Raw genomic sequence first — 20,000 nt, 5'->3', positions numbered from 1 at the left:
CGTCTGCTTCGTCTCGATCTAATTCACACGTCTTAATGGTACATGTCTCATGACCTTGTGCGCGTGAAGCGAAAAGCTGGTTTAAGCAATTGGTTTACTTTGTCTGTCTCTCCATACATTCGTTTATGATTGGGGAACAACTTGATTTTAATTGAATGTCATATCTTGGACATGAATCGGAAAACGAACCTGGAGTCCGGCAGTACTTTTGGCTCTGAATTTGTGTCGATCGCGCTTTGCACAGAGAGGAGTGAGAATTTTTCTTTCGTCTGCCTGTCTGGTCGTTAAATAAAATTGAAAATCGGATTGGTTGTGCGACAAGGACGAATTGATTTCGATTTTGGTGGGAAACCGCGTCTGGATCCGGATACGATAATTTTTTAAGTGATTCTTCGCCATTGAGAGATAGGGCCAAAAAAAAACATGATATGTAGCACGATATCTCAAAAAGTTGACTGATTCGGATGAAACTTGGTGGATGAGTTGGGTTGGTAACAAGGACAAGCCAATTAGATTTTGGTTCGGGTACGGATCCAGATCCAGCCTATCAGTGCGGTACGAAACGTAAACTGTTCAGCCTAGCGGAGGTACGCGCTCGACCGAGTGACATTGTAGTTTCCCATTGCATTCAGTGGTCCACTCATTAGAGTGCCCACTCTGAGTCTTGGAGGTCGGCAGTTTAAACCTGGCCGCCACACCAATGACTTTTAATATTGGTATTTTCTGCTTTCTTGCTCGATGCTTTGCGTTTAAAGGATAGAGCATGGAAGAAAACAAACAAACCCATAGGTTGGCATCCATGGGGAGGAGGAAATTCCTGTTTGAGTGCCACATTGAGTACATGGAGGAAAGCACTGCCAGATTATGTCACTGGTATCCAGAGTGCACTGAGAAGTGATGTCACTTCCCCCTACTGGCTATGTTTGTGTGAAACCAAATCTGGTGTTTCCTGTATCCTGTTTTGTTTGTGCGTGTGATTTGTGTCACAGCTCCTCCACGAGCTGTAGAGCCCTTTAAAAAAAGCAGTACGTCTTTGTGCCTGGTCACCACACTATGTTCCTAGATTACCCGGACTCCCAGAATGCCCTGCAGGAATTGCACCAGTGTCTAGAGAAAACGGGTCAATGGCAGCTGGTTCTGACTCTACGCCAGGCCTTGGAGACGCGGCTACTGCACCCCGGTATGGAGCGGTACGGCATCGGAAGGACGCCGGCGGGTTTGGTCGCTTTTAGCGGAACATCCATTTCTATTTATGTTGATACGTGTGGCCTCCAAAAATGTCTTTGGTGGTTCTGTGGATACCAGGGAGTACAAATAAAAGAAAGAGATAAATGCTGCTCTAGCGTAAGCCACTTATTAAACTTATTTTCCTTCTTTGTGACGTCATACATTTGCTCCTGTTGGTGGACGTGTACCTCTTCCTCTTGCTCGGTTGTCTTCATTTTTGTTTCACGGACAGGTGTGAACACTGATGATATTATCACCCTGTACATCTCGGCCATCCGTGCCCTCACTCATCTGGATCCGTCTGGAGTGCTGCTCGATCGTGTCTGTGAACCCGTTCGCAAGTACCTTCGGTAGGTTTCCACCTTGACCGTGGCAAGAATTGGTAATTTTTTTTTGTGGAGACTAAATAAGTGCTGTTCTTCACACTACAGTTTGTTTGGCTCCTTTTACGTTTGCAATTACCAGGACTTTCTGGTGTCGTGGCGCACGCAATTGGTGTTGCAAAAACTTCCTGCAACGTTTGCTGAACGGTTTGGCACATCCAGATAACTGTTGTGAATGTGTACATGGTCTGTTCCTAGTATAGACCCTGCCAGAATGGCCGAGGCCATCGAGGCAGCAGGAATGCTTACCCATTAAGCTTGTAGAAGAGATTGTTTCTCGGGATCAAATCGCATTTAATTAGAAGGGCACTCGGTAGAGCGCATACCTCCGCCACGTAATGCCTGATCCACGAGAACATATCGGGCCCATTACATTTTTGAAATATCATGCTTACACAGTACTGTATCATCTTTTGGCCCTATCTCTCAATGGTGAAGAATGACTTTAAAAATTAAACAATTCTCGTATCCGTATCCGGATTTGGATCTTCACCAAAATCAAAGCGATCCGTAGGTGTCACACACCCAACCTGTGCACAAAATTTCATCTGGATCCGTCCACAACTTTTTGAGAGATCCTGCACATAAACAAACAAGCAGTCATAGACTGGTACTTACGAAATCGTCAACTTGACCTCTGACCTTGTCTAATAAAAGCTGTCTCTCGAGAAGGTAGCGACGCAATCCAGAAGTTTCTACGATGATTCTGTACCAAACCATCAAAAATCGTAACATCGACCGAAGAAAAAAAATCTCCATTTCTCTCCGCAATTATTTAATATTATTTTATCAAAGTCAAAAAAACCGTAATATTCGGCCATCCACCAACAATCTTTACATAATCCGACGGCTTAGCGAGTCAGGCATGCGACGATAACCTTTATTGGGATGAAAAAATGACTTTTAAACACCATCTTTATCAAAAACACCGTCAGCGCGCACACACAAAACCTTTACGTGACTCAACGACGCGTCTGCTCGAGCGCGCTGCACCACGTGACGAGCCGTGAATCTGCGAGTGAAATATTTTTTGTACAATGTTAAAACGTCTCCAAACATCCGATTTTTTTTTTTTTTTTTACCAGAATTTCGACAACCGAGTGTTAAGCGTCCTAAGCGGTCGCAAAAACCGAAGACAAAATTAAAATCGAAGTTAAAACGAACTCGTAACGTCGACCGAAGCAAAAATACTCCATTTCTCCACATGAATTTAGGGAATTATGTTTGACCTCACTGTGACCTTGACCTTTGACCGATTTTGACCAAAATCTAGTCAGCGCTCGCCATCACCCTCCTGAATCACGTGGTGTAATTTGACATTGGTAGCTTCTTCCGTTTTCGAGTTATCGTGCCGACACACAAACACACACACACATAAACAGAGGATGGAAGTCATCAATATACTTACGAAATCTTTAGAATTCTTTAGTAACAAACAGACAGAAAGGGGTGAAAACGTAACCTCCTTCACCTTCGGCAGCGGAGGTAAATATCTCCTTCCTTCATCGCATTACGTGCTCTCACGAGCTTTGAGCGTGGTGAAGAGAAATTATTTTATTTTCGGTAAATATGGTGTTTTTGTTGCAAAACGGTGACACAGGAGACAACATTGTTTTAATGATGTGCCAAAACACAAGTGAAGGCAAGAGCAAGACACTGCTGCCATTTCACGGCTTCGTGTCCACAAAACGCGTCCCTTGGCAAACCGTGACAATTTTGGAACGTGCTGACATTTACTCGGTCCACCCTGACCTTGTAGATACTTTAATGGCCAAGCTAGTAAAGTGCAGACTCTTCATTCCAGCAGGGCTCTTTTCGTTTCTTTAGACCTTTTACGTGTAGTATAAACAGGCTTTATGTAACTCGCAGAAGAACTCCATGTTCGACAGCCATCTGCTGTCAGCTTTCTGCATCTCCTGAACAACCCTTGTTTTGCAGCAACTGAACTCGAGATGATTGAACTAAAAACACGTTAATTTGATGAATTATCGTGTGGATGTAAGGTGCCGTGAGGATACGGTGCGGAAGATTGTTGCTGGCCTGACAGAAGACACCGATGGGCCGAGTGAGCTGGCTGGCGAATTGGCCCGTGGAGAGCCCATTGAACTTGATCAAAGCTCGGCCAGTGACGACGATGCAGAGGAACCAGAAAACTGGAAACCACAGCCCGTTGATGCAATGCCAGGTGTGTCTTCCCATCGACATTTGCACCGTCCGTCTTCCGCGTATTGCAGCCAAAATGCTGAAAACCGAATATATAACCACCCCTTATCTTAATTTCCTTGTTATCCCATCCCTTGTTTTATTGTTATGGTTCCCCGAGGGAAGCATTGTTTAGCCTTGGTGTCCGTGGTGTCCTGCTTTCTTTTCTTTTTTTTTTGTATACAATGTCAAGGCTTGTATGAGAGCTAACACACAGAACATACAATGGGAGCAGGAGATAAGAGGGGTGGGAGAGGGAAGGACAAAACGGTGGGGAATCGAGACATTAGGAGATCTGTGGAAGGTAGAGGGATGGGGTGGGGAACACGTGGTGTAAAAGATGGACACGACGGACTTTCAGGAAGGAAAGCAGGGAATTTGACAGAGGTGGTTTTGGGGTGGATAAACGGGGGTAGAAAATATTGTGGTTTTGGATGGGGGAAGATAAGAGGTGGTGGTAAACAGCTGTTTTGATGACCAGGAGGGAAGAGTGGGATGGAAGAGAGTGTTGGAGTTTGTTCCAAAGGTGGAAAAAACGAGGAAGGAAAGAGTGAAGGTGAACAGTGATGCTTGATTTTGGAAGTTTTGCTGACGGACCTTGAGTACCCTGCAGAAAATATGGTGGGGGGCGGACATATCTCAGACAGAGCAGGGGGGGCAAGCCCGGAGTCGAGAGTAGAAAATAGAAAGACCACCGACCTGCCTCCAGTGAGAGAGTGAGAGAGCCAATGACTCGGCCTCATCACTGGAGATAACAATGATCCTAAATGCCTTGGTTTCCGCAGCATGAAGCCGAGCAATGTGAGAGGTGGGAGCACCAGCCCAGAGGGGAGAGCAATACTCCATCACGCTGCGGAAGAAAGCTTTGTGTGTGGTCAGGAGCTCAGGTGTGCCAAGGAAGGACTTTGCATGACAGAGGATGCCCAGTTGGCAACTGGCTTTGGAGACCAACTTGGAAAAGTGGCTTTCACATGAAAGATCATGGCAGATAGTGAGACCCAGAAGCTTGAATGAAAGGACTCTTCAAGAAGTTGGGGGGAGGGGGGAGGGGGGAGGTTCCAGACGGTCCTTTCAGAGAGACATTGTGAGAGTATGAGATTTCTCAGGATTGAAAGACATGTTCCACGCGTTGGACCAACTTGCGATTTTAACCAGATCTGCAGGGAGCAAACAAGCTGCTGCTTGCTGATATGAGGGATGACGGATGGTACAGCAGAAGGTGGAGTCATCAGCAAAGATATAAAGAGGATTTTTCAGAGAGTCTGAGATATCATTTTTTGAAAACCATAAAAATGAATAGGGTCCAGAAACACTGCCTTGAGGAACTCCAGCCTGGACAGTGAGAACAGATGAAAGAACTCCAATAAGAGCCAACCGTTGGCTGTGACAGGAGAGGACGTCTGTGATCAATGAGTGGAGATGTCCTTGGATACCATTGGAAGAGCGTTTTTTGAGCAGGGCAGCGTGCCAGACCATATTGAAAGCATGCGATATGTCTCGGGATATGGCTCTGATTTAATATCTGGCATTGAGGATCGCCATCCATTGTTGGGAAAGCATGAACAGCATATCAAAGGTAGAGTGACCTGGTCTGATTCCAAATGGATGATCGGATTTCAAGCCATGGCAGAAGAGGAAGGATTTAATGTCTGAAGCGATGATGGATTCCATCACCTTGCTGATGATTGGGAGAAGGCTGGTTGGTGTGAAGTTACAGGGATCTGTTTTTGCACCATTTTTATGCAGGGCAGTAATATTTGCTTATCTTCAAGCAGATGGCAGATGACCTTGAGCAAACGAGAGTTGGAATAGAACAGAGAGAGGGTGAGCAAGAACAGAGGAGCAAGTTTTTAGGACATTTGGGCTGATGACGTCTGGATCGGTTGCAGAATCTGAGTCGAGGTTTGACAGCAAGCTCTCCACCTTCTCAGCGGAAAACGACAGAGTCCAGCGACTGTTGGGTGTGACTGGGTTAGGTGGGTACAGAAAGTGATGGGTTTGGGAAAGCGTTAGGTTTTTTTTTTAATAATTTTTTTAATTTTCAATTATTTATTTTTTTCTTATTTAATTATATCATTCCTTTTATTATTATTATTATTATTATTATTATTATTATTATTATTATTATTATTTGTTTTTTATTTTGGACACCGCCCTCCCTATTCCATATCCAAGCGCTGCACGATGTCATTGCCGAGCACCGAAGACATTCTCTCTGTTCGAAGAACTCCCTGCTAGACAGCCGTGTGCCAAAAGTGCATACTCAATTTTCAGTCCGCTTGTTTTCTTTCTTGTTTTCTTGTTCATTTGTCCGGGCGATATCTCGGCCATCCTTTGAGCTAGGAAGCTGAGCTTTTGGCACAATTGTGAACAAGTGCTTTGGCAAAAACGGTTTTATTTTTTTTGATTAATCAATCAATTGATTAATTAATTAATTTTATTATTATTGATTTATTAATTATTTATCTTTCTTTCTCATTATTTTACGATTATTTATTTTAATTACACAATTATTGTAAACCGCTTCCTCCCATTTCTGTCTCCACATAATGCACGGTGGCATCGCCGGACACCGGAGGATGGTGTTTATATATTTGGCAAGAGGGCGGTGTACTTTGAATATTTCTCTCCTTGTTTTCGATTTTTTTTCAATTACTTAATTATTTTTCCATTATCAAATTTTTAAAAACTATTTAATTTGATGTTGTAATTTGATGTCACCCAGAGGGAAGGCATTAAGTGATTAGTGTATACTCTATGGTGTCATAATTTTGGAAGGAAAAAAAAAAGCGTTTTAATTGATGAGGCAGAATTTCAAGTGCTACCAATTTATATTACCATTTTTTACAGTTGGCAATACCGGGAATCATCAGGAATCTCTGATCGCAGTCCTCTAATTTCACTTTTCGCTCGATCAACCACCCGATTTACTTGCTCTCATAGTGTAAACAATATCCATTTTCTATATAGCCATTTCATTAATAAACAAATTATATTCGTTTTCTTTCTCCGATTTCTTGCACATTTCCTTGATTAATAAACTCGTCTGTTGCTGTTTCTCAGTTCGGATCCCTTTGTTTGAGGCCAACATTGACCTGGTTGTATTTATCTCCTTTTGTTCTACAGAAAAGCTTTGCTCTGGTCGGCGCTCATTTGACATCATCAGCTTGCTGGTCAGTATCTATGGCAGCAAAGAGGTTTTTGTGAACGAATATCATACGCTCCTTGCCGATCGTGTCCTTCAACACTTCAACTACAACATGGCTCGGTAGTGTCATACCAATGTGTTCATTTGTTTCACTGTTGTCATTTCATTCATTGTTTCTGATTACTTATTGTCATAAAAAAAGTCTTTGTGGACAAACTCTAATGATCACTCTCATGGAATCGTTTGCACAAAAATCACACGAAGTTGCAAAAGCAAGTTAAAACTCGACTTGACGACGGCAGGTAAAGATGTTTGAAGAGGCTTCCTGAAGTTTGGGTCTGGACGTGGACACGGGAAGACTCAACAGGCCTGATTCCCTCTTTCTACTCGTCTCCCTTCATTTCTTTAATGATTATTTGCTACCTCTGAACACGTACAGATCCCCGTGTTGATGTAGTCTGTTGCGGTGATAGCAGCAATGCCAACCCTCCCGATTTCATCGGGAGGCTTCCGAAAATTCACCCAAACTCCCGCCCTTACGATCACTATCCTTATCCTCCCGAAATTTTGATATTTTTGCACTGTTCACTAATCAGAATGTACTAGTATGAGAATTGAATGAAAAGCATCGTCTGCTACGTAGAGCATGTGGTAACTCCATAACGTTCGCTGCTTCCAAATTGTACGTAAAAAATTGCAAATTCAAATGAGGAGCAGCGAAACATTGGGTCTGGATCTCGCTTATGCGATCATGCACTGAGATTTAGTGCATGCGGTATGTGTGCAATACAGTGCATGCGGTATGTATGCACAGTGTATATGCATGCGATACGCTCACTGTATGCAGCTGGGCCCCGTACCAGCCCGGCGGTCGCGACCACCGTGCGGTGTTTAACAGCCGCTAGAGTTCTACGAGTCGCGCTGCAGCTGTGGAACATCGACTTCGAAGTTACCGATGCTTCAAGCCCTCGATGTTGATTACGAAATGGCAGAAAAGAAGCTACGAAGACCAAGAAATGGTCTCAGAAGTACAAGACCGAATACAGTCTCCAATACCCGTGTATTCGAAAGTCTGAAAGAGGAATTCATCATGCGTATTGTACAGTATGCAGCGTTGATATTTCAGTTGAGCACGGAGGTCGCGATGATATTCGGAAGCACGTTGGAAGCAAACGGCACACAGACATTGCAAAGGAGAGATCTTCGAGCACGAGTACCGGTACACTTCTGAATTATTTCACCAAACAAGGGACAAGCGAGGAAGAGGATGTTACCTGAGCGGAACTTCTCTTTAGTGGATTTATTGTGGAACATAACTTGCCCATATCAGTCTCAGATCATGCTGGACCTCTATTTCAAAAGATGTTTCCAGATTCAAAAGTTGCTTCAAAGTATGGATGTGCAAGAACAAAAACTTGCAAGATGTGCAAGATGTGCAAGAACAAAAAAAAAAAAAAAAAAAAAAAAAAAACAAGAACAAAAAGCAAGAAAAAAAAAAAAAAAAAAAAAAAAAAAGAACAAGAACAAAGAAGAAAAAAAGAACACTGGTCAACAATTTTTTACTTTCTGAATGTTGTCTAGATTTCTACAAGTGAATTAGGGTATTCTGGCACTGCTGAATCAGGAAATGGCATCCGTTTCTCTCCATCAGGTCAGGTTTTTGTACTAAGTTGATTTGAAAAAATCAGATCTTGTGACAAAATCAATTACATTTTTGTGGCATTATCAGCTGATTTTTGTCAACACATATCATCCTAAACATGTTTTTAAGAAAAAAAATGTTTTGCCAACAACATTTATTGATTACATGATAGAAACATCGATTACTGTCATCTGAATGGTGGGCATTGATAAAGGTAAGTACAAGTAAATTGCATGTTGCGTCACCACTGTTCAAACTTCAGGGCTTGAACTTCCGTTTCTTCGAACTCCTGGAATGTTCAGCGGCAGGGAGGTCTCTCTTCAGATTCCAACAGTAGTCAGCCATCATGACTGCGTCCCAGCGACCCTGATACCTGGTCTCCATCTCCTTCATGTCCTGATGGAATCTCTCCCCCTGCTCGTCACTCATTGAACCCAGGTTCTCAGGAAACCGGTTCATATGTGAAAATAGGTAGTGCATCTTGATGCTCATGTTGCAGCCCAGGTTTCTGAAAGCAGTCAGCATGTTGTTGACAAGTTCTGCGTAGTTTCTGCCCTTATTGTTGCCAAGAAAGTTCTTCACTACCAAAACAAATGTCTTCCACGCTTCCAGTTCCACTTTGTTCATTGAGTTTTTGAACTCTGGATCTCTGATGAGCTGACGGATCTGAGAACCATCAAAGATGCCAACTTTCAACTTCTCCATGGTCAATCCTGGAAAAGCCTGGCACAAGTAAGTGAAGCAGTCACCATCTTTGTCCAGAGCCTTGGTGAACTGCTTGATTAAGCCGAGCTTGATGTGCAGCGGTGGGAAGAGTATTCTGTCTCTGTCCACCAGAGGGTCCTTGATGACGTTCCTTTCTTTGCATGGCACCAATTCCTCCCGCACAGGCCAGTCCTTCTTCGTGTAATGCTGAGCACGGTCCCTACTATCCCACATGCACAGAAAACATGGGTACTTGGTGAAGCCAGACTGTTGTCCCAACAAAAAGTTCACCATCTTCAGGTCAACACAAATAAACCACTTATGCTGATCATAACCAATTTTCTCCAGCACGTACTTCACCGCTTCATACTTCTCCTTCAGTGTAGTCGAGTGAGCGATGGGTACAGAGGCAAACTGGTTGCCGTTGTGTAGCAGAACACATTTCAGTGATCGCTTGCTGCTGTCAATGAACAGTCTCCAATCTTTGGGTTCGTACTGTGGCACTCCAAGCTTGAGCAGAAGCGCATGTCATAAATTGGCGCATGTAGGTATTGTACATTCTTCAGAGTTCGTTATTTCAAGAAATACAACTTTTTTGTATCACATTATTACAAAATCTGCCCCATTAACTTTAGTTTTGATCCACGAACTTTATGCTTTGCCTCACCAATTTTTGGAAGATTTTGAGATTTTATGACTTCAAACTGATCCCTTTTCGACATAATCACCCAGAACTATCGTACCTGAATACTTCTTGTCATTAAAATAATTATTTCCAATTAAAACAATTATTTGACATGACATTTTACCCCCACCAACTTCTTCTAAAATGCTCCACACATGCGTACATGTGAACAAAAATGTAAAAAACGACATGTGGCCATATCTCAAAAACTTGACCTGATTGAACAAAACTAATGTGAGTTTTGGATTCAGCGCATCAGATTCGTCCTAAATCAGCTTAAAAATGCAGACAACAAATTTGTTGTTGACCAGTGTAATTGGTGAGTTGTCAAATGTTACTGCTTCATCTATTGCCGATATTGCTAGACTAGCTCCATTTAGCCTAGCTACAGACGGTAGCAATGACAGTGGTGAGGCCCAGCTATATCCTGTCCTGATTTCGTACTATGACAACAGTGCTGGGATTGTGAAGCAAGGTTTGCTAAGTTTGCCTGCGTGCAAACAAGATTCCACTGGAGAAAACATTTTCAAACTGCTTGATCATGAGTTCAGTGACAGGAAAATTCCGTGGGGAAATTGTGTTTCCTTTTGTGCTGATAATGCCTCTGTCATGGTGGGCAAGCACAAAGGAGTCGCTGCTTATATCCACAAACAAAATCCAGAGTGCTACATCATGGGATGCCCTTGCCATATGATGCACAATACGGCCAAGAAGGCGGCTCAGGCCTTACCCATTGAATTAGATGACTTTCTCATCGATATTTACTACTACTTGGACAAAAGTAGTAAACGCGTCAAAGGAGTGAAAGCACTGCAAGAACTCTGTGATGCCCCGACACACAAGATTCTGAAGCATGTCGCAACAAGGTGGCTGTCCCTTGGTCAGTGCCTAGACAGGCTGATTGAACAGTGGGAGCCACTTCGCCTCTTCTTCAAAGAAGAAGTACGAAGAAAAATGCAACCAACTGTAGCCAAGACTCTAACAACGAGCAAGAAGGACGGCACTGTATCTACTGCCAGTACTGGCACTGCAGGATCAAGCACTAGTGGAGCAGCATTCACCACTACCACTGCAGTATCTGCTGCGAAGAAGACAGCAGGGACAGCACCAAAACCAATGCTGAGAGCAGGTAGCATCACCGGCCCTTCATCACGTTCATCTACAAAGCAGATCCCTTCAGAGTCGAGAAAGACTGTGATAGTCCCATCTACAGGCAAAGAAGGACCCAAGTTAAGTTCTGCTTTTGCCAAATCACTTGATAGAAGCTCAGCAAAACCTTCGAATCAGAGGTCTTCTTCCTTGGCTGCACCTACCTCAAGCTCTCTCCTCAAACGTAAAATTGGATCTGGTACTACGAGTCTGACCTCTTCTGCTGGCAGTAAACGCAAGTGTGATCGCCCTGCGGCTAAGTGTACTACGAGTTCTACAACTAAAAGCGCATCTTCCTCAAACACTGTGCAGGAATCTAGAGAAAAACGTGTCAACAGGATGTTCTTGTCTCCACAAACAAAACTCTATTGTTTCTTCCTTCGATATGCTAACAAGCTTTTTGAGAAGGGGAATCTTCTGCTCCAAAGAGACGAACCCTGTATTCATCTCCTGCACGGAGAATTGAATGGTCTTCTGAAAGATATCTTCGTACGGTTTTTGAAACCATCGGTGTCATCGGTTGCTCTGGTAAATGTACCCTTCTCTGACAGAAATCATCAGAAGAATGATGAGGACCTCATGATTGGGAACGATGCCAAACTGTATATAAGGGAACAAAGGAGTCTCAAGAAATCCACCTTCACTCTGAGTGAGTCAGACATCCAAGGTTTCTTCAGTGCAGTTCGCTCATATTATGTGAAAGCCTGCAATTATATCTTCAAAACCTGGCCGCTAGATGATGAATTAGCCAAGCATGCTCAGGTGCTGGATGTTAAGCTACACCAAGAAGTGGGGTTTGACTGTGTGGAGTTTTTCATCAAGAAATTCCCCTGTCTGTTCAGTGGCGGTGATAGTGACATAGACAGTCTTGAGAGTGAATTCGCTCACTACCAGGCAGACGCCTCCATAGCTGCAATTGCTACTGAGACAGTGAGAGTGGATGAGCAGTGGCATCGGATTTCACAGCTCACAGATCCCTGCACTGGTGCCAAGAAGTAACCTAATTTGAGCAAAGTGATGAAGGGAATCTTGGTCATTCCTCATTCGAACGCATCATGTGAGCGGGCACTCAGTCTTGTACGGAAGAATCATACTGAATTTCGTCCCAATTTGAGTGTCAAAACCCTGGAAGCTCTCTTAATTGAAAAACTAGCTCATAACACCCCTTGCTACCAGAGAGAATACAGCAAAGACATAATCAGAAGGGCTAAAAGAGCCACACAGCTGTCACTCAGCAAAGCTGCCATGGAAAAAGCAAGCAGCAGTAGTACCAGCCAGTAAGGTAAGAAAAATATTGCTTCTTTTGTGCTTTTTGTTAATCTTTGATTGTCCCCTAACTTACTAATATTAACATACATGTAACATTAAAAAGTGCACAATTTTTCCCTTTTTTTGTTCAAAAAGTGGGAATTCTTAACATGTTAAATGCTCCAAAATAGGGCTCAGAGGGCACTAGAGAGCGTCTAGAACCCCAGAGCTTCCAGGGCCCTAAGGCGGGCCCTGGACCCCGACGCAAGGGTCGAGCGCTCCGCGCTCGAGATGTGCGCTTCACGCACATTATTTGGTGTCGGTTGAAAATCCTCCCTAATTCTGATTTCCAAAAGTTGGCATCTCTGTGATAGCCTGCCCACATCCACATCTCATGCATGCTTGTTCATCGCTTGCATTCATTCACTCAGTGGCCAATTTTCCTCTTTATCAACTTAACGACCTCATCAAAGTGATTATTTACCGATGGGAGAGAGAGGCGCAAAAATGATGTATGGCATGATATCTCAAATGGTTGTGGATGGATTATGCCAAAATTTGGTAGACAGGTTGGGAAGGTGAAATGAACAAGCTGATTAGATCTTGGTGAATGTCTAGATGCTGATCTGACCGATCAGTGGGATACAAAACATAAACTATTCAGCCCGGTGGAGGCGTGCACTCTACCGTGTGCTATTCTCGTCTTCAGGGTGTTATCAGCATTGTTTTACTGTATATCTTAACCAAGTGATGTGTTATTTTGTTTTTGTTTTTTCATATGAAAGGATTTGTCTTTCCTTCCTGAAGTGGTCCTTAAAGGAATTCTTTTTAATATTTATTAAAAACCTCTTTTCACATTTTTATCTTATCTGGAATTGGAACTCCAGATAAGGTATTGTCATTGTGCACTGTCCGTCCACCCATATCCTATTTGGACTTCTCCGGCCAAACCCCTGTGCCGATCCTCCTGAAATTTGGCAGCAAGGTTCAGTTTCTGACTGGTAACGGGGATTGCAAAGCTCGTTCCGGTCATGTGACTTTAAGTATGTCAAAATGGTGGACATTGAAAATTCCGACAAAAATCTTTTCCACACCCACCAGTGAGAATGCCACCAAATTTGGGTTACAACATTAGATTAGGGTAGAGATGTAACATTGTTGAGGATGTGGCAATCGCATGACCGGAAGTGTCTCAAAATGGCTGACGGTCAATTTTTTGGAAAATCGTGGAAATTCCTTCGAAAATAGGACCTGGACTGGGAGCTTATTTGGGCCCTGGCCTAATGTTTTAACCCAAATTTGGTAGCATTCTGATTGGTGTATCTGCAGCAAAAGATTTTTGAAGGAATTTGAAGATTTTTTCCCAATAATTTACTGTCCGCCATTTTGACCCACTTCCAGTCACATGATCGGCATGGCCTCTGCAATTTAGCATAAGTACCCTGTCCTAATGTTCTAATTCAAATTTGGTATCATTCTGATTGGTGGGTCTGGAGAAGAATATTTATGAAGGCATTTACCAAGTCCGCCATTTTGACATACTGTAAGTCGTGTGAACAGAACACACTTTGCAATCCCCGTTACCAGACAGGAGCGGACCCTTGCTGCCAAATTTCAGGCAGATCAGCCCATCAATTTGGCCGGAGAAGTCGAAACGGGAGGCAGACGGACGGACGGTGCACGATGACCATACCTTATCTGGAATTCCAATTCCATAAAAGCTAAAAATCTTCCTCCACAGTCCCACCAGTCATAATGCAACTAAATTTTGGTTACAACATTAACTTGAGGTCGGTATATTAAATCTCGGGGATCATGCCGATCACGTGATCAGAAGTTTGTCAAAATGGCCGATTTAGTCGATAATTGGTAAAATTGCATAAAACCCTTCAAAAATCTTCTTCTCCAGACCCACAAGTCAAATTCTACCAAATTTGGGTTACAACGTTTGGCCAGGGCCCAGATAAGCTCCAGGTCCAGTGGTGCTATTTTTATAATGTTCTCTTGTTGTCTGTAATGTGTTGTTTTAGTTTTTGAAAAAGTTAAGCAGTACATTTGTCCTACACAGAGAAGTGAGAAACCTGGAACTTCTGAAGCTGCGTTTTGGTGAAGCGGTCATGCATCGCTGTGAGGTGATGCTGAAGGTGAGTTGTTACTCTGCACACAACACAGTTCTTTCTGTTGGTACGTACCCCTTTATTTACTCTGTTTAATCACATGATGGGAGAGCGGTCCAGTAAGCCAACCGTTCTTGGGTGAAATTTAGATCCTGATTATTCATTTACTGAAATTATTACCTCCGCCACCAAAGCTGGATGGAGCTTATGGTTTTCACCCCTGTTTGTTTGGCTGTAAGCAGGATATCTCGTAAAGCTGTGGACTGATTGAGACAAAATTTGTGGACAGTTTGAGTCTGTGGAAAGGATGAATTGATTCGATTTTGGTGAAGATCTGGATCTGGACCCATATATGAGAATTTTTTGAAGTGATTCTTCACCATTGAGAGATGGGGGCCAAAAACGATATGCTGCACATGGGTGAAACTCCTTCCATGTATGGAAATCCGTATTTTTGTACCAACCCATACGGAGCTTTCCGTACTTTCGTCGTCAGAAAAACATGCTGCGATTATAGGGAATTGAGGTGATATTCCGATCTGCTGATTAGTTTCTTAACCCAATTTGGCTGGATGGGGTGCAATGCCAACGCATCATGACCACGATTATGTGAATTATTCCTATGGTAGTTTTTTATTTATTTATTTGTTTTTTAATTATAAGCTATTTCTGAAGAAGTTAGCCTGATACAAAAGCTTGCAAGTGCATTACCCTGATCAGGTAACCGCCAGGTAGGAGACTGACTGTCTCTGCCGGTGTGAGGTATCCGCCTTTGCCTGCCAGCAGAATCATCTCGCAAAAGGTCGAGGACAACTTGCATGCAATTGAGATCTTGAGCGTCATCATTCTACCTTCCATGTGATAATTTGTAAATATGCTCGAGCTCGAGTTAATCGGGGTTTTTTCCAGTACCGGGTGCAACCTGTAAGAGAGACGAGCTGGTTGTCTGGTCACGGTTGGACGAAAGGATTGATTCTGATTCCAAACACCTCGGACATCTTTTCCCTCCTCGCTGAAGACCTGCTTGCTTGGTGTTTTTGGCACCACCGACTGCCATTTGTGTACATGTGTTTATTGGTTTAATACAGTAATTTACCAGACTGCTTGGTTGTTGCTTATTTGTCAGCAACACTTTCTTTCCTGCTGGGTTTCCTCCTTTCGACCCCCAATCTCCATCTTTATCGTTGGTTAAGAGTTGAGATCTGCAACAGTTGGAAACTACGAAATGGCATCCATTGTTGTATTTTTTCCCATCGACGTTCCCTCCTACGAACTTCACAGAAAATACCAAAGTGCCATCTTAAACATTGCATGAAGTAGAGACAATTCTGCTGCACATAAATACAAAATCTGATGTGTTGGTCGCGGTGAAGTTTGTGACCACATCAGCACATCGATACGAGGCCAGCGAATGTTATGGAGCTTTGACGCAGGTTAAGGCCTTTTGGCCCATCATGCTTGTGTTGCACACTCGACTCGGTTTCACTGTGGGGTGGGGAGAGCAGATTCTCGTCGCTAACAGCACTGGTACTTATTTTTTTTTCTCAAGTATCACTTTCATTTGCATTGTATTTGTTTTCTTTTGTTACAATTTGGACAAGATCACCATCAAAATGCATATTTTGACATCAATTTTTCTGGGGGAGCATACCCCCGGGACTTTCCGTTTTTTCACAAGTTCTGAAGTTTCACCCATGATTGCATCTTCCAAAAAGTTGCGGATGAGTTATGACAAAACTATGTGGATGAGTTTAGTCGGCAACAAGAAGCTGATTAGAGTTTAGTTTACGTCCAGATGCGGCTTATTAGTGGGATACAAAATGTAAACTGTTCAGCCTGGCGGAGGTATGCGCTCTACCAATTGTCATTCCCGTTTGATTATGTATCTCATTTATGTCGGTCATAATGAGTATATGGTGGAAAGGGAGTCTGTGGCCATGGTCTTCTGAAGTGCATTCTGACTTGTTTAAAAAAAAAATGTTTTACTCTTGTCTATTTTAATGGTTACATAGCACTGGCAGGATCACCTAGAGATATGCACACTCACCTCTGAGCTGTCTGTCTCGCCTGGGTTCAAATCTTTACCCAACTCTAAGCTGGTCATTCTTGGTATTTTGCATGCTTCGAGAAATAATTGTGCGTGCCGTCCCTCTGATGGACGTTAAACGGGGTGTCCCATCTGCCAGCATCGGTCGATGCGCGTTTCAGATCCCACGGTGTCTTTCAAGAAGACTTGGCGAGTTGTTGCCAGCACCATGATCAAATTCCAAACTCATGTCCAAATAGCCTTCAGTCGAACATCAGGCCAAGCTCGCCGCTTCATGAAAGAATTTGGTCAAAAACCTTCCGTCATAGAAGATGGGAAAATTGGAATATGTAGTAGTAGTAGTAATACTAGTAGCAGTAGTAGTAATAGCAGTGGTAGTTCTCGTATCTTTGGGATGAAAAATTATTTTTCGCGTTACTACATTCCTGTTTTGCAAGTGCTCGAAGCTGTGATTTTATTTTATTTGTTTTAGGATGTGGCAGATTCTCGTCGCATAAACAGCAACATCCACGAGGCTCAGGTCAAGCGAACATCCGAGGATGGCAGCTCCGTGGGTACCGGTGAAAACCAGCTGGTTCTCAATGCCATGATTCTCTCTGGAGAGTTCTGGCCCTCACTCAAGGAGGGTAAATTGGAACTACCTGTGGAAGTGAAGACGGCGATGGAGGCTTACACTCAAGAGTATGAGAAGCTTAAGGTAAACAGAAGTGTTTGCATGGAGCTGTTTGATTTGACATGTACACTTCCTTTGCCTGTATTTCTGACAGTTTATTGGTTTCTACTTATGAATTTTTTCTTACGAGAAGCACCCGCTCCCTAAGGGAGCCGTCAAGGGGGTCATGTTATTATATTTATGCCTATTTTACTCCAAGGGGTCTGATGATTACACACCCAAAAATGGTTGCGATCGGTTCAGCCGTTTTTGCGGAACCAGGGAACAGACAGACAGACAGAGAGATTGTGAATTATAGTAAGAAGATGGGGTTGATTAAAATAAGAAAAAAAAAAATTGACAATGGTGAGATGCATGAATGAGAAAGAGAGAAAAACTTTCTTTTTTTGATTTTTGATCGATCCACACTTAACATACAGTGTCCATAGAGTATGGAAAGTGTACACCGACTTTCAAAATTTTCACCTTTTGTTGCATTATAGCCTGGAATTAAATTGCATTAAATCAAACTTTTTCCACCTTTATTTACACATCGTAACCCACAACTTACACAAGTGAAAAAAATTCTACAAATTTCAGAAAATTAATTAAAAATGTAAAACGAGGATGTCTTGGTTGGATAAGTATCCACCCCCCTTATAATGATTATTGTGAATTTGCTCAGGTGTAACCAATCACCTTCAAAATCACACAAGTTTTGGCCTCCACCTGCGTTAACCCTTGGAGCACTGTCAAGACAATCATTAAGAAGTGGAAGGTGTATGGTAGCACCAAGACCCTGCCTAGATCAGGCCATCCCTCCAAACTGGATGACCAAGTAAAGAGGAGACTGATCAGAGAGGCCACCAAGAGGCCAATGGCAACTTTGAAAGAGCTACAGGCCTTTATGGCAAATTCTGGTCACTGTGTGCATGTGAGAACAATATCCCAAGCATTCCACATGTCTTGCCTTAATGGTAGGGTGGCAAGAAGAAGACATTACTCAAAAAAGCCCACATTGAGTCCCGTTTGAGGTTTGCAAAAAAACTACTCGGGAGATTCTGAAGCCATGTGGCAAAAAGTTTTTTGTGGTCTGACGAAACCAAGATGAAATTTTTTTGTCCAAAATGCAAAACATTATGTTTGGTGCAAACCCAACACAGCACATCACGCAAAAACACCATCCCGACTGTGAAGCATGGTGGTGGCAGCATCATGTTTTGGGGATGTTTCTCATCACCAGGGGCTTGGGCACTTGTCAGGATAGGAGGGAAATGGATTAAAAAAATATATAGACAAATCCTAGACGAAAACCTCCTGCCCTATGCAAAAATGCTGAAATTGGGACAGAAGTTCACCTTTCAGCTTGACAACTATCTGAAGCACACAGTCAAAGCTGCATTGGAGTGGCTAAAGAACAAAAAGATAAATGTCTTTGAGTGGCCCAGTCAGAGCTCCGACTTAAATCCAATGGAAAATCTGAAGCCTGACTTGAAGATTGCTGTCCGTCAATGCTCCCCACACAATTTGACTGATCTTGAACAGTTTTGTGCAGAAGAATGTGCAAATATTGCCCAATGAAGGTGTGCAACGTTGTTAGAGACCTATCCCAACAGACTCACAGCTCTAATTGCTGTCAAAGGTGCTTCCACCTAGTATTAACTCTGGGCGGTGGACACTTATCCAACCAAGATATTCGAGTTTTGTATTTTTCATCAATTTTCTGAAAATTGTAGAATTTGTTTTTCACCTGGAAGTTGTGGGTTACGATGTATAAATAAAGGTGGAGAAAGTGATTTAATGCGATTTAATTCCAGGCTACAATGCAACAAAAGGTGAGAAGTTTGAAAAGGGGGTGTACACTTTCTCTTGGCACTGTACTTGATGATGAGACGACTGCTAACCTCATGTGTTTTTGTTGCAGGCAGCCCGTTCTCTCAATTGGAAGCCGCATTTGGGACTCGTGATTCTGGACGTTGAGTTGAAGGAGCGAACGCTGTCTCTGTCGGTGTCTCCCATACATGCCGCTCTCATCATGCATTTCCAGAACAAGAGTGAGTCGTCTATTGACTTTCTCACTGTCTCTGCTGTCCTATAAGATCAACATATACCATTATTGATTCTGCTCACTCTACTTTACTTGAATTTGTCTTGCGGCAACAGACCACATTGATAATACCTGCTGTGTTTTGGTCGGATGCCAGCGCCGTTTTCCAATATGACTGCCATGTTTCGGTCACTTGCTTTATATGAATAGGTGTTTGGCATCTCTCGGAACTGAGTGAGGAGTTGGCAACCGCTCCTGCTATTCTTCGTCGACGGCTCGCATTCTGGCAGCAGCAAGGGGTGCTTCAGGAGGGTCCTTCTGATGTTTACTCAGTGTTGGAGGACACTGAATTGACTGAAGCAGCAGGAGTCTTGGAAACGAACGGCACGGGTTTGTGGAATCCTGTAAAGGAACCTCTTCTTCTTGACAGTGATGATGAGGTTGACACAGCCACAGCGTCGCAAGCCGACCAGAGGCAAGAGGAGATGCAGGTAATGCACATAGACTTCTTTCTACTGTGGTTGGTACTTCTTGTGGTCTTTAATTATCTGTTCAGTTGTTGGATTAAATGCTTTTGCATGAGGGTCTATATATGTATATGTATATATTGTTGCGGTTGTGGAAATTCACAGAACACCATTCAGGTTTCCCAGAGATCAGTTATGTTGTTGATAAGTGTGTCTTCAGATTAGATTTCCCCACCGATGTCTAAAGGGAATTTATTCGTGTAACCGGGCTGTGATCTTTG

At 43.0% G+C, this 20,000-nt stretch overlaps 1 protein-coding gene across 4 annotated transcripts in view; it reads left to right on the top strand.

The window, feature by feature from the left end:
* Positions 1-20,000, top strand: part of ANAPC2 (anaphase promoting complex subunit 2) — a 70,729-nt gene that overhangs the window by 21,501 nt on the left and 29,228 nt on the right. For all 4 annotated transcript variants that reach the window (XM_085846881.1, XM_085846912.1, XM_085846891.1 and 1 more), the window contains 8 exons: positions 1,064-1,180; positions 1,460-1,577; positions 3,614-3,795; positions 6,939-7,080; positions 14,458-14,533; positions 17,026-17,250; positions 19,130-19,259; positions 19,463-19,743. In XM_085846881.1, coding sequence (XP_085703007.1) covers positions 1,064-1,180; positions 1,460-1,577; positions 3,614-3,795; positions 6,939-7,080; positions 14,458-14,533; positions 17,026-17,250; positions 19,130-19,259; positions 19,463-19,743 — 1,271 coding nt within the window. The remainder of the gene's footprint in view (positions 1-1,063; positions 1,181-1,459; positions 1,578-3,613; positions 3,796-6,938; positions 7,081-14,457; positions 14,534-17,025; positions 17,251-19,129; positions 19,260-19,462; positions 19,744-20,000) is intronic.

This window comes from Eptatretus burgeri, chromosome 1 (assembly GCF_056783735.1).
Source record: "Eptatretus burgeri isolate ZD-2024b chromosome 1, Ebu_testis_v1, whole genome shotgun sequence".
Taxonomy (NCBI): Eukaryota; Metazoa; Chordata; class Myxini; order Myxiniformes; family Myxinidae; genus Eptatretus; species Eptatretus burgeri.
This window is presented reverse-complemented; position numbering and strand designations above follow the sequence as displayed.